At 51.2% G+C, this 12,495-nt stretch overlaps 1 protein-coding gene across 1 annotated transcript in view; it reads left to right on the forward strand.

The window, feature by feature from the left end:
• WIPI1 (WD repeat domain, phosphoinositide interacting 1) overlaps positions 1–12,495 on the forward strand; it is a 31,447-nt gene that overhangs the window by 13,913 nt on the left and 5,039 nt on the right. The window contains exons 5-9 of the mRNA XM_045836475.1: positions 5,658–5,755; positions 6,443–6,535; positions 7,167–7,237; positions 7,866–7,973; positions 11,988–12,152. Of these exons, the coding sequence (XP_045692431.1) occupies positions 5,658–5,755; positions 6,443–6,535; positions 7,167–7,237; positions 7,866–7,973; positions 11,988–12,152 (535 nt within the window). The remainder of the gene's footprint in view (positions 1–5,657; positions 5,756–6,442; positions 6,536–7,166; positions 7,238–7,865; positions 7,974–11,987; positions 12,153–12,495) is intronic.

Consider the following 12,495-nt stretch of genomic DNA (forward strand, 5'->3'; position numbering starts at 1 on the left):
AATAATTCTGTCTCAAGAAAAATTAGAAACAATGGTAGGCGTTTTCTCTGTTGCAGAGAAACATTATAAGTAGATTCAGGGACAGATTTAGCATTTCCTTCTGAAAGACCAGGGTTGGGTTGAGAGAACAAAGGTGTGTCTTACTACACCTGAGCCATCCTTCGGAGAGAATGTCCAGGAGTTTTTCAGATCCTGAAATTTATAATTATCATCTCCGCAACCACTGAGTTCCCTTTCTACTTCAGTAAAATGGAGATGACATTTTTCGCCCCCCAGAACCGTGGGGAGGACTAACTGAGGGCCTGGAGTGATGGCCAAGGCGTGTCTGCTCCGCACTCGCAGGCGGCCCGCCAGGCTCACGCGCTGGCCCAGCGCCAGCCAGCAGGCAGCCCGACAGCGGCCAGAGCTGCACTCCAGGGACGTGACCGGCTCCTCACTCAAGAGCCCCCAGCTGCCTCTGCACTGTCAAAACCATGACCATAAAACCCTGAGGCCAGGGGTCTCCTTTATTTGTTCCTGTTCTCTAATATATTTTCTGAACAACAGTAAGGATGGAAACTCTGGCTTTGATTTTGTAAGCCCTTAATGAGTACACAAGGGAGACAGAATCACTTGCCTCACTATCCCGAGCACACAAACTGTGTGTGTGCTTTGCCCGCGTGACCTACAGAGAAGTGATATATACGGAGTTCTCCCGCTGCCTTGTGCCCAGTATCCAACGTGGCTGTAAATTTCCTTCCTCTGTCTCTGTTTGTGCCATGCCTGTTCCTGTTGTGTCAAAGATAGCAGGCTGTTTCCTCTGAAGAGTTAGGCCAGACGGGACGCAAAGCTAATTTCCTGCTAGCGCAGCAGTCTGTGCGCTGAGCAGTGGAGGGCAGAAACTTCCGTGCGGGCTCTGCCAGCTGCGGGACCGGGCGTGCCACGGAGCCCACCGCCTTTCACAGGGGGCGGAGGGGGGGAGGGGCGTTCTGTGCCGCACGTGAGCGTGTGTCGCAGAACAAAGGAGCAGTTTATTGTCCGGTGAGAGCTCTTTGAGGACCGGCCGTGCAGGTGGGGAAACGGCTCTCACCTTTTGCAGAGGCATAGTGCAGTTGCAAGCATGGAGATTCCTTTCTATTTTTGAAAATTGGAGAGCATATTCTGAGCCGTGAATCAGCCCAGAGGGGACGGCATATAATAAATCACTGTTAACTTGCTTTAAGTTTGACATGTCATACTCTGAATACCAAGATGACAATGACTTAGAATCACAGGACTTCCTTCTCGTGCAGCTGCCAGGACCGTTGGTTCTTTGGTGGATAGCAGGGCCGCCTGTCCCAGCTGCAGGAGAGTTACAGCCAAACGACTTCAGTGAAATTGTTGTTGACAATGATTTATGAAAATATGTGTCAAATCTCCAACAAGTCCAAAAGCCACATCAAAACCAAGTTCCTACGGAAGGAAATGTGCTCAAATATTGAGAATAGTGGAAAGTCTCCAGGTTTTAGAATGATGGGTGATTTTTTTTTCTCTTTATGTTCTCTAGACTCTTGAAATTATTTACATTATCACTTTTCTGTTATAAAATAAAATCGAAGAACCCCAGCCAGTGTGGCTCAGTGGTTGGGGCATCGTCCTATAAACCAGGTCGCAGGTTCAGTTCCCAGTCAGGGCACGTGCCTGGGTTGCAGGTTTGGTCCCCAGTAGGGGTGCATACAACAGGCAACCAATTGATGTTTTTCTCTCACACAGATGTTCTCTCCCTCTCCCTCCCTTCCCCTCTCTCTAAAATAACATGTCCTCGGGTAAAAATAAGAAAGTAAATAAAAAATAAAATAATATCAAAGAAAAAGCTCATTTTCTCCCATAAAAGGCTTTGTGTGGCACCTGTGACAGAAACAGAAGGCTCTTCCTGCTTCCCTTGGGGGCTTCGCAAGAACTAAATGGCATTCTTAGAGCTGGTTGGATTTGTCTGAGAATCAGACTCTAGGGAATGGAAGGAACTCATGTTAAACGTTTCTTGGCACCTGTGTTAAGTCTGCGAGGGTCGGTGTGCAGGACCCCGCAGTGACATTCAGATGGCAGAGGTGCGAGCCCAGAGTCCAAGCTCTCCAGGAGGTGGCCGCATGTCAGCGTCCACCTGCCTTAGCCACTCCCCGTTGCCCCTTTCTCGTTAGACTCTAGGGTCATCTCTTCTCCACTAGGTGTTACAGAAAGTTCATGTTAGCTGGAGGAGTGGAAGCCTTCCTTTCTGAGATATTTACCTTTTAGCATGGAACTCTGAAGGGCACCTCAGACCTGCTGGGAGGGGCTTTACCAACAAGACAAGAAATAGCAAGTGGTGTTGAGGACGCTTGTGCCCTGTTGGTGAGAATGTACACTGGTGCAGCCACTAGGAAAAAGAGTCAGAGGTTCCTCAGAAAACTTAAAATAAAATGACCCCAGGATCCAGCTACTCCACATCTGGGACTAAATCCGAAGAAAACGAAATCACGCTCCCAGAGAGAGAGCCGCGCCCCCGTGTCCGTGGCGAGCATTACTCAGGATGGTCAGGATGTGGAAACAGCCCGAGCGTCCCGCGGTGGGGGGATGGGTAAAGAAAACGTGGGATGAGTGCACAGTGGGACACGTTCAGCCATAAGAGAAATGAAATAGTGCCCTGGCAACAACACAGGTGGACCTTGAAGGCATTCTGCTGCGTGAAATATGTCAGACAGAGGACACATATCGCAAATACTGTTATGATCTCTTAGATGTGGAATTTTTAAAAAATGAGATCACAGATACAAAGAACAGATCCATGGTTGCCAGAGGAGGGAAGTAGGGGCTGGGCAGGACGGGCAAAGGCGGTCAGAAGGTACAGACTGCCAGTTGTAAAGCAAGTATATCCTGAGAAGGTCATGGGCAGCATGGTGATTCTATGTCTTGTGTAACTGACAGTTGCTAAGAGATTAAGTCTTTAAAGTTCTGCTCACAAGAAAAAAAAATCTAACTAGGTATGGTGATAGATGTTTACTAGACTTATTTGTGATGAGTACTTCACAATCCATACAAATATTGAATCATTATGTGGTATGCATGAAACTAATGGGTCATGTGTCAGTCATACCTCAATTAAACAAACAAACCAACCTCTGCAAGGCAATTGGAACTATTTGTTCAAACGTTCTGCTCTAAGACCTCCCAGCATCCCCTGCCACAAAAATGGGGCCCTGCCAATATTTTCAGACAGAGGAAGTAAATAAAGACTTGGCATCTTGGAGTGTTAAAGCTGGAAAGAACTCTAGATTACTGAAGTCCCCTCATTTCACAAATAGAAAACAGGCCTGAAAGGGCCACCAGGAACTCAGCCAGTTACGCAGTAGGTGGCAGACCTGGGTCTTGAACTCATGTCCTCAGCCTGGCTCCGCCAGATAGATATTCTTAAAACACTGCCAATTTTTTTTAATAGCTTTGTTGAGATACAACTGACATGCCATTTAAAGTACACAATTCAGCAGCTTTCGTTATATTCAGAGAGTTGTGTGACCACCACCACAATCAATTTTAGAACATTTCATCACCCTCCCCCAAAATGCCATATATCTGAGCCACCCGCTGCCCCATAACTTCAGGCCTGAGCACCCTAATCTACTTTCTGTCTCTCTAGATTTATCTATTCGGGACATTTCCTAGTAGTGGAATCATACAACATGGGATCTTTTGTGACAGCCTTCTTTCACTAAACATATTTTCAATGTTCATCCATACTGTATTATATATCGGTACTTCATTCCTCTCTGGTATCTCATAATCCACCTAAGGATAGACCATGTTTTATCTACCCGTTCATCGGTTGGTGGATGTTTGGGTTCTTTCTACTTTTTGACTGTTATGAATAATGCTTCTGTGAACATTTACATACAGGTTTCCCTGTGGTTGTATGCTTTAATTTCCCTTGGGAGCACACCTAGGAGTGGGGTTCGGGGTGATATGGCGACTCTGTGTTGAGCCTTCGGAGGAACCGCCAGCTGCTTTCCAAGCCCTGCCCCACATTATGCTCCCAGCAGCAGTGATCAGGGTTCCAATTACCCACCTTCTTGATAATAGCTGTCCTAGGGGGTGTGAAGCAGAGTTAATCAAAACCACAATGAGGTTTTGATTAACTCTGCTGTTTTTAAACTCAGAAACCTTCAGTACTTACTGGCCGCATTTACAAGAACTTAATGCTTCGGTCTGGTTCTCAAGCCCTTCTCTGGTCACCACATTTGGTTGGTCTTAACCTCCTTTCTGCTAACCGCCCCTGTGGGGACCCACATGCCAGCCATCCTGATGTCCCGATTGCCCTCCCTCCCCAGTTGCACAAGACCAGTGTTCCTTCTGCTGGGCTAGCTGTTCTTGAAATCGCATTCTGGATCGCAAAGAACCCCGATGAGACGGGCAATTGTGGCTCCCAGGGCAAAACTGGGAAGGTAGGAGTGGTGTCTTGTAAAGCCGGGGCCAAGAGTGACCTTGTGCACAAGGAGGCCACAGGCAGCCAGAGCGTGCAGGTGAGGGAGCCAGGTGCCATCTCGGCCCTCCCACAGCTCCTGGCTGCGTCCTTGGCAAAGCCAGGGCAGGAGATAGGGCCTTGGTTCCAGTTCTCAGCATTTGATTCTTCCCCCCTCTGCTCTCCCCCGCAGCAGATTAGTAGGATGCATTTGAGCCTGATCTGAAGTTTTCCTTGTACTTGTATTATAAGAAACCCATTTAGCATACTAACTAGTAACAAAAATGTCAGTTACCTATTTTATTTAAAAAGATGTTTCTCTTGCCTGGTCTCAGAGTTCCTCTTCTGATCGCACTTTTGGTTCTGGAAATTCCTTGAATTCACATTTATCATCTACACATCTCTCAGTCTAAACCCTTGTTGTGAGAAGCCTGCACTGAAATGCTGTCAGAGTCAACCATAATTGAAAAATAAAAGATTATTTAAAGTAAAAAATGCTATTAGCATTCCCCCAACACACATACACCTCGAACCCCCTTGTAAACAGAAATGGCTTATGTTGGTTTGATGGTTCGACTGGCTGTTTACTCTTCCAGAATATTGTCGAAACATCGTCAGTACAAAATGCCCTTCCTTTCCCTTGTTTCAGCAGCAGACACACCACCTCCACCGCAGGTGCAGTCCTCAGATGAACCTCCACCTCTGGGGCGCCCAGTTCCCTTAGCAAGGCAGGACATTTGGTTCCAAAATGAGCCATTTCTAACTAGGTCCTGTCCCTCCCCATCCCCCATTCCCCTACTTGAAATGACTGGCCGACTGTATTTAATCACCTGCAGGAAAGCTAGCACATTCTGCCCTTTTGCAGTGGGAAGTCTTATTTCAGTTATGAGTAAATTCTCTTGTAGGCCTAGACGGTAATGGAATAGGAGAAGTCGAAGTGGTTTCAGAGCCCCAGCGTAAAATGTGAAGAAAAACATTTTAAGTAATCTAAATCCTGTAGCCAGGGAGAGGACATGCCAGCATCAAACTGGAGGTCTTCCACTGGGAATTTACTGTATTGGATGAGATTAGAATCATCATCAACTGAAAGTCAACACCTGCAGAGCCATTCCCTCCCTCACCAGGAGGGGGCGCTGTAGGCGCACTGTTTTCAGGTGCCCTTTCTGGGTTAGGTTCGCTGGCTTTTCATCAGCTGTTTATTCTCTGCCAGGTCTGTGTGCCCTCTCTATCAACCATTCCAATTCTTACGTGGCCTATCCTGGAAGCCTGACTACAGGCGAGATCGTGCTTTACGATGGACACTCCTTGGTAAGTTGACAGTGACCTGGGAGGGCCCAGCTCACCTGCTTGGCTCTGTGGCCAGTGGCAGGTGATGAGCAGGCACTGTCGCAGTGGAGTGAGGTGCAGGGGTGGAGGCAACACTGGGGGAGTTTGTTCTGGCCACAGTGCTGGGTGTGGAGGAGAAGGTACTGATATTTGCCCCCACGCCATCGGTCAACATAGCCAGGAGGCAGCGTGCCAGGCCAAGGCAGACATCTGCAGCGTCATGGAAACCATGTGCCAGCTGGAGGCCCGCCGCTGGCTTGAAGGTGTCACACCTGCAGTGTGGCACAATCTGTGACAGTGTGCGGCTCTTTCACGTGTCCTGCCCGCTGCGCCCCAAGCTTCACAGGGAGCAGCAGGCTCGCCGTGGGCAGCCCCCTGAAGGTGCACCCACGGAGGGCCTGCGGCTGCAATGTCACTCTGCAGCGAGCACCGTTGCCTGTCCGTCTTCTGGAAGGCAGGAAGAGAGATGGAAATGGAGTGGCCCCGGAAGCAGAGTCTGGACACACCGGGAAATGATCGACAGTTTATATGTAAACGTTCTGCTGGAAAGAGACAGGGAATTCAGCAAGTGAGGGAGAGCGTCTCAGAAGAAAAGAGGAAGGAGAGGGATGTGCACCTCATCTTCCCTCTTTCCCGGCATCAATATGCATTTTTCCTTTTCACTGACAGAAAACAGTCGGCACTGTTGCTGCCCACGAGGGGACGCTGGCTGCCATCGCCTTCAACGCCTCGGGCTCCAAACTGGCCAGCGCTTCTGAAAAGGTGAGTGCACTGGCGTCCTCGCGGGCCCCCCTGCTGGGGGTTTGCTGGACGGCGAGCTGATGAAACTCGCATGCTGACAGGAGGACTGACTGGTTCTGGGCCCGCTTGGAATTCATTTCCCAAGAAGAATCTCTGGCATGCTGTGGTATATCGATGCATCTATTAACTCAACAGACCAAAGGCCTGTGCTGTGCAAGACGCAAGATAAAAACTTGCTGTCTGTTGAGAAGTGTGTGTGCCCATCGTTGCAGACACACGTAGATGCGATGCTGCCTTTCGTCAACGTGGTGTAAACAAAGTGCTAGAATAATCTGGGAATGGGATCAAGGTGAATTTTCAAATGCCATGAAAACCAGGTCTATTTCAACAGGCAGAGATTGACTCTTCTAGAAAGCCAGAGCCACTTGAGCACACACACGCAGAGCCTTGGGCCGGGGTGGGAGGGAGAAGGGAGGCAGACGCCAACCGAGAGTTGCTTGCAGGGCGCAGACACAAAAAAGCCTCCATGCTCAACACGCGCTTCCTCTTCGGAGACGGATGTTCAGAGCCAACGAAACAAGTTCCTTTCTGAAGGGACCTGTCTGTGTGAAGCCATTAATGGTATGAAACGTCCCCCTGCTTTCTTTTCCAGGGCACGGTCATCCGGGTGTTCTCTGTACCTGAGGGGCAAAAGCTCTATGAGTTTCGGAGAGGAATGAAAAGGTGTGTGTTCACTGTAAAACCCAGTTTAAAGTACCCACAGAGGTTCTGCAGTGGACGGCTGGCAGCCATCTAGGGAGAGGCGGGAGGGCGGCTCTGCGCCCCCCTCACTGAGCCCCAGAGCGGGTAGAGCTATACTTTCTCAGGTAACTTTCTAGAGGCCCGCACACTGCTTGGTACACCTGAGAGTGGAGATGCCATTTTAACATAGTTCCGCCACAAGAGTCCTTTTTTTTTTTTTTTGACGTGGTTGGGTGGCCAGCAGAGGAGGAATGTGAGAGCAAGGGAGGCACAATGCAAAAGTAATTCCTGGTCCCCTCTGTGGAATGAGAGTGTGGTGGTCTGGGATGCTTTTGGCTGCAGCATTTGCAGCTAATCGGTGCACAGAGCAGCTGGAAAACTTCCAAGGTGACAGGAGGGAGCAATGCCTGGTTTCTTCTTGCCTGAGACCGTGACCCTTTATGAATCTTTTCAACATTAACTTCTAAGGAAGAACACGATGTTGAAGAGGTTCTAGGATTCCCAGACTCTTCAGGGTACATGTAGCTGTCTTGTAAAGCAGGTTTTGGAACTCTCAGGCCAGAGCCCTCGTTTGTTCCGACTCACTGGTGCACGTGTTGCTGTTTCCTAGGTACGTGACGATCAGCTCCCTGGCTTTCAGTATGGACTCACAGTTCCTCTGTGCCTCCAGCAACACTGAGACTGTGCACATCTTCAAGCTGGAACACCTCACCAATAGGTAAGTATGGCGCCAGATATAAAGTACCCATTCGACTACAGGAGTTGGGCCCCGATTACTCTGCTGTAGTAGCCACTGCTGGCACAGTGATTTCTTCTCCTGAACACCAGACCTTGGCTTTCCTGGTTGGGGCTTCACCAGTGCTGAGTGCACATTGCCCAAGCCTTGCTGGAGAAACGCATGGAGACCCTAAGTCTAGGGACACTCAGCTGGGGGCAGGTAACTTAATCTTTCTGGACTTCCATACAGACCAATCATAAACCTGTCTTCAGCTTGTTGTGAGGATTAAATGAGTTCCTTGACCACATGCGTTGAGTGTAGTACCTGCATATAGTAGGCACTCAGTATCAGCCAGTGTAGCTGTAAATGTAGAAATACAGTCATCACCACTACCCGACCACAGAGCGCTGGCAAACTCGCTCAGTGCCCATGAGCGTGGCTGTGGCAGGACACGGGCAGGCCGGCAGTACAAAGCTGTGTTCAGAGTGCAGGCGGGCCCGTGCATATTCGTTTCCTATTGTTGCTCTAACAAATTAGCACAGACTTAATGGCTTAAAACAGCAAACAAGCAAACATGCATTATCTCACAGTTCTGTAAGTCAGTGGGCCAGGACAGCTGGATGCTCCTCCGCTCAGGGTCTCACGCGGCAGAAACACTGGCGTTGGCCAGCTGCGTTCGCATCTGGAGCTTGAAGTCCTCTTCCAGCTCACGCACGCACGTTGATTCCCTCTTGTGCTTTGGATTTCTCCGACTTTCCCTTCTGCTGTCCTTCTCTGCCTGCAGTCAGGGAGAGCTCTCTGCTTTTAAGGGCTCAGTGATTATATCAGTCCCACCCGGATAATCTCCCCACCTACAGACAGCTGGGCCTTACGATGGCAGTCACTGCTGGCTGTTGTCTCCTCACCGTCGTGTTCCAGGGACCGGGGCGTGGAATCTTGGGGCGCTTCTGAGAAATTCTGCCTGCTGTGATGTGTGAGCATGAATTTACCGTGCTAAGTACGTGCTACACGAGTGCCTGTGTCTTCTCCTGAAGACATTTTACATTCAAAAGCTATAAAAGCGTGACGAAGTCCCCTCCCACCCAGCCATCCTCTGTGGGTGTGTCACCTTGCCCAGCCCTCCTCACGGGGTCAAGATCCCACCTCTAGTAGCATAGCAGATGGCTCACACCTTCCTCGGGGGCTTCAGACACCTCGTGTCTCCTGACACTCCTCTTTAGTGTCATTATAGGAAATTGAAACATGAAGTGTTGGTGATTAGCTCAGACCCACTCAGAAAGCAGGTGGTGGGGCCAGCGATAATGATGCTCGTGCTCGGAGAGCATCTCACAGTTTCCAGAGCATTCGCACACACTGCCTCCCTTGGTTCCCACAGTGTTCCTAGAAGGCAGGCAAGGGAGTAGTCTGAGAACCGAGGAAACGAGTTCGGAGAAGTTCAATGTCTTGCTCAAAGCCAGCCTGTCTCCAGATCCGGGGCCCACGTGTGAGCACCGCATCTCACACCCCCGCCAGGCTTCCAGTGCTCCTCCGGGGTGCAAACCCCACACGTCTCAGATAGATGTCCCACGTGCATCGTCCTGTGCTGGGTTTCACAATGGTCCTGAGAGAGGCCCATCTTCTGAGATTGAAATTTTCCTCACCATGTGGTAGAACTTTCACGAGAAATACACTGTCCCCATAATGAGTGTGACACCATCCCTGGCCTCTGTGGTTTGCATATTCGTGTGGGCCTTTGTTGCTCCAGCCAAGGGCGCCAGCAACCAAACCACTGTGCTGTGGGTTTTTCAGTCCTGGCTCCCACTTCCGTCTGCAGGCTGGTGTCGCCCCCTTCTCCGGAAACCGTGTCCCCCGCTGGTGTTTGGAACACCGGGGGCTGCTCCTTCTCACCTCTCAGACTGCCTGCGGCCTTGCAAATGTCCATCTGTTTATGTGTGTCCCAAAGCCCGCAGTTTGCCCTATAGTTTCTACTCTGCACATTTGTCACAAAACTTGCATCTATATTCTAGACTTCTGCCACTTTCTAACATTCAAGCCCCGTTCTCCTCTGGCAGTGTGTGATTCACTGCCCGTTGTAGCAGGCTGTAGTGCTGGGGTGCGTAGGAACAGTTAAGGTCCCCTTCAGTCCCAAGGCCTGCGAATGAGTGACCCAGCCGCTGCTTTGGTCTCGTCTTTATCTGAGGTTGTTATTGGTGCCTAAGATGGGAAGTTGCCATTGGAACTCGGCTCCCTCTCCAGGCTCTCCTGTTTCTGCCGGTGATCTCAGGTCACCAGGAACAAAGCCCTCCCGTGGTCCCCGACTCCCCCCTCAGCCGCCCATGGCGCGTTAACACACCCCGCATGCATGGCTCACACGCGTCCCCAGCCACTGCCCTCGTCTGCACCTTTAACCTTTCTTGTCTGGGCCAGTTCGTGACTCTTCTCTTTAGCCCTGCTCCTTCCAGGCTCCTCTGACCAGTCCCTCCCATCTCTCCTCAAAGGACTGATCTCAACGTGCTTGTGGGCACATGACGCTCCCCTCAGACACCTTCATTCCCCTTTGGCTTTGGGAATAGAGTCCCAGCTCCTCCAGCTGGTGCTCAAGGCTTTTCCTTGGTGCTCCTTACCTGCTGCCGCAGCCGGGCCAGCCTGACTGTGACTCCCAGGTGCATTGCTCTGCACCCACATCTGAGATGCCCTCCCCTGACCCCCACTCTGGGGCTCTGAGTCAGACCTGCCCAGCCTAGAGGCCCCCACTGCCAGAAACTCTTCAGTCACATCAGCCTCAAAGATGCCATCTTATAAAATAGCATTTGCCATGTGCCAGGTGCTGTGCAATGCAGGCCTGTGCATATGCTACCTGGTTAGTCGTCACGGCTAGGTGGCCGTGGCCATCCCTGTTCTGCAAATGAGGAAAGTGGGAACCGAGAGGTACAGGAGTAGCTACTACCTCTGTGGTCCTGGAGTAGCTACCACCTGTGCCTTTATGTGATGTTAATTGTTCGTGCTTTTTTCTTCTTTTTTTCCCTGCACCGTGAATGTAGGGCCTGGGTATTATTCCTCTTTGTGCACCCCCACCCTGAGCACAAAGCTCCAGGGAGAGCAGTACAGGGACGTTCTGTGATGTGTAAGAGCATCCTCGTAGAATGATAGCAGTATGCCTAGGAGGGCCCTTCCCTTTCGCATGAGAACGTGGAGGCCAGGAGGTCTGTCCAAAAACCATCCAGCCAGAGGCGACAGTGAGAAATAAACCACAGAGCTTCTGAGCCACGCTGCGTGCGCCCACCACACCTGGTGTGCAGACAAGCGACCTCTGAGCAGGTGTGGCCGCCCTGGTCCTTGGCGTGCTGCTCACCGTGCAGAGCAGAGGCAGGCATGCGTGTCCCCATGCCTGTCCCCATGCCTGTCCCCATCCACACGCACGGCTCTCACCAACCGAGCAGTCGCCCCTTTGGCGGAGGCCCCGGCGTGAATCTCATGACTGCAGGAGGGGCACCAGGTCCCTTCCAGTGGTCTCCACCATTAGCAGTTGCCGGGTGCCTGGGTGCTTCGGGGCTGGAATCAGACACCGCCCAAGCCTCCTGCCCGGAGGTTTGCTTCCCACTCAGTCTGGCTCAGAGGCCTTCACACCGAGATCTGGCTGTTCTTCCCTGAAAACCGGAAAGGCTTGAGCTTCCTTTATAGAGTCCAGAGAGCGATGCCATCTCATTCTCCACCCTCCTGACCCCCTTTTAGGAATCTAGAAACCAGACTGATCATCAGATACCGCTTGGTTAATGTAGGAAAGCAGTCACATCGGGAACTCCTTAAGAGCCTCACGATGGCTCCCCTGAAGTACACATAGGCCCTTGCTGCCTGCCCTTCTGGCACCGCCGGAACAGTGCGTCCCAAGCTGTGCTGGGTGGGCAGAACGTCACGCGGAGGCAGTTCCTTCCTCCCGCGCCGAGTGCCGCTCGGAGCCTCTGGGCGTGCGGATCGCGGGGTGGGTGCTGGTGCCCACGGCTCTGCCTCAGCCTCGCCTGTGCATTGCTCCCCCAGTCGACCCGAAGAGCCTTCGACCTGGAGTGGCTACATGGGGAAGATGTTCATGGCCGCTTCCAACTACCTCCCTGCCCAGGTGTCCGACATGATGAATCAGGACAGGGCGTTTGCCACCGGGCGTTTGAGTTTCTCTGGACAGAGGAACATCTGCACCCTCTCAACGTACGTACGGCGCCACCCACTCCCAACAGTGTTGTTACTAATTTATTTGCCCAAAGCACAAACTCCCCAAACGCATGCATAGAAAAAAGGAAAGAGAAGACGGCCAAGAGGGAGAGTGAGCAAAACCAAAACCCACAGACTCCCGTCGGCTGCTGTTCCTGTCTGGTGACGTCTCCTGGGCGGGAGGGGGCAGCTGGACGCTGGCGTGGGAATTTTCAGCTTCAGGTGATGATGATGGTGTCTTGAGAACAATTCTGGTTTTACATCCTTATGTAAAAAGGCACTCATTCCCATGCCTGTGTTCAGACACCTGTGGGGTTAGGAGATGTTTTAGCTAAGAAGT

Source organism: Phyllostomus hastatus, unplaced genomic scaffold, assembly GCF_019186645.2.
Source record: "Phyllostomus hastatus isolate PE091 unplaced genomic scaffold, TTU_PhHast_1.1 phas_contig_210, whole genome shotgun sequence".
In the NCBI taxonomy this organism is placed as follows: Eukaryota; Metazoa; Chordata; class Mammalia; order Chiroptera; family Phyllostomidae; genus Phyllostomus; species Phyllostomus hastatus.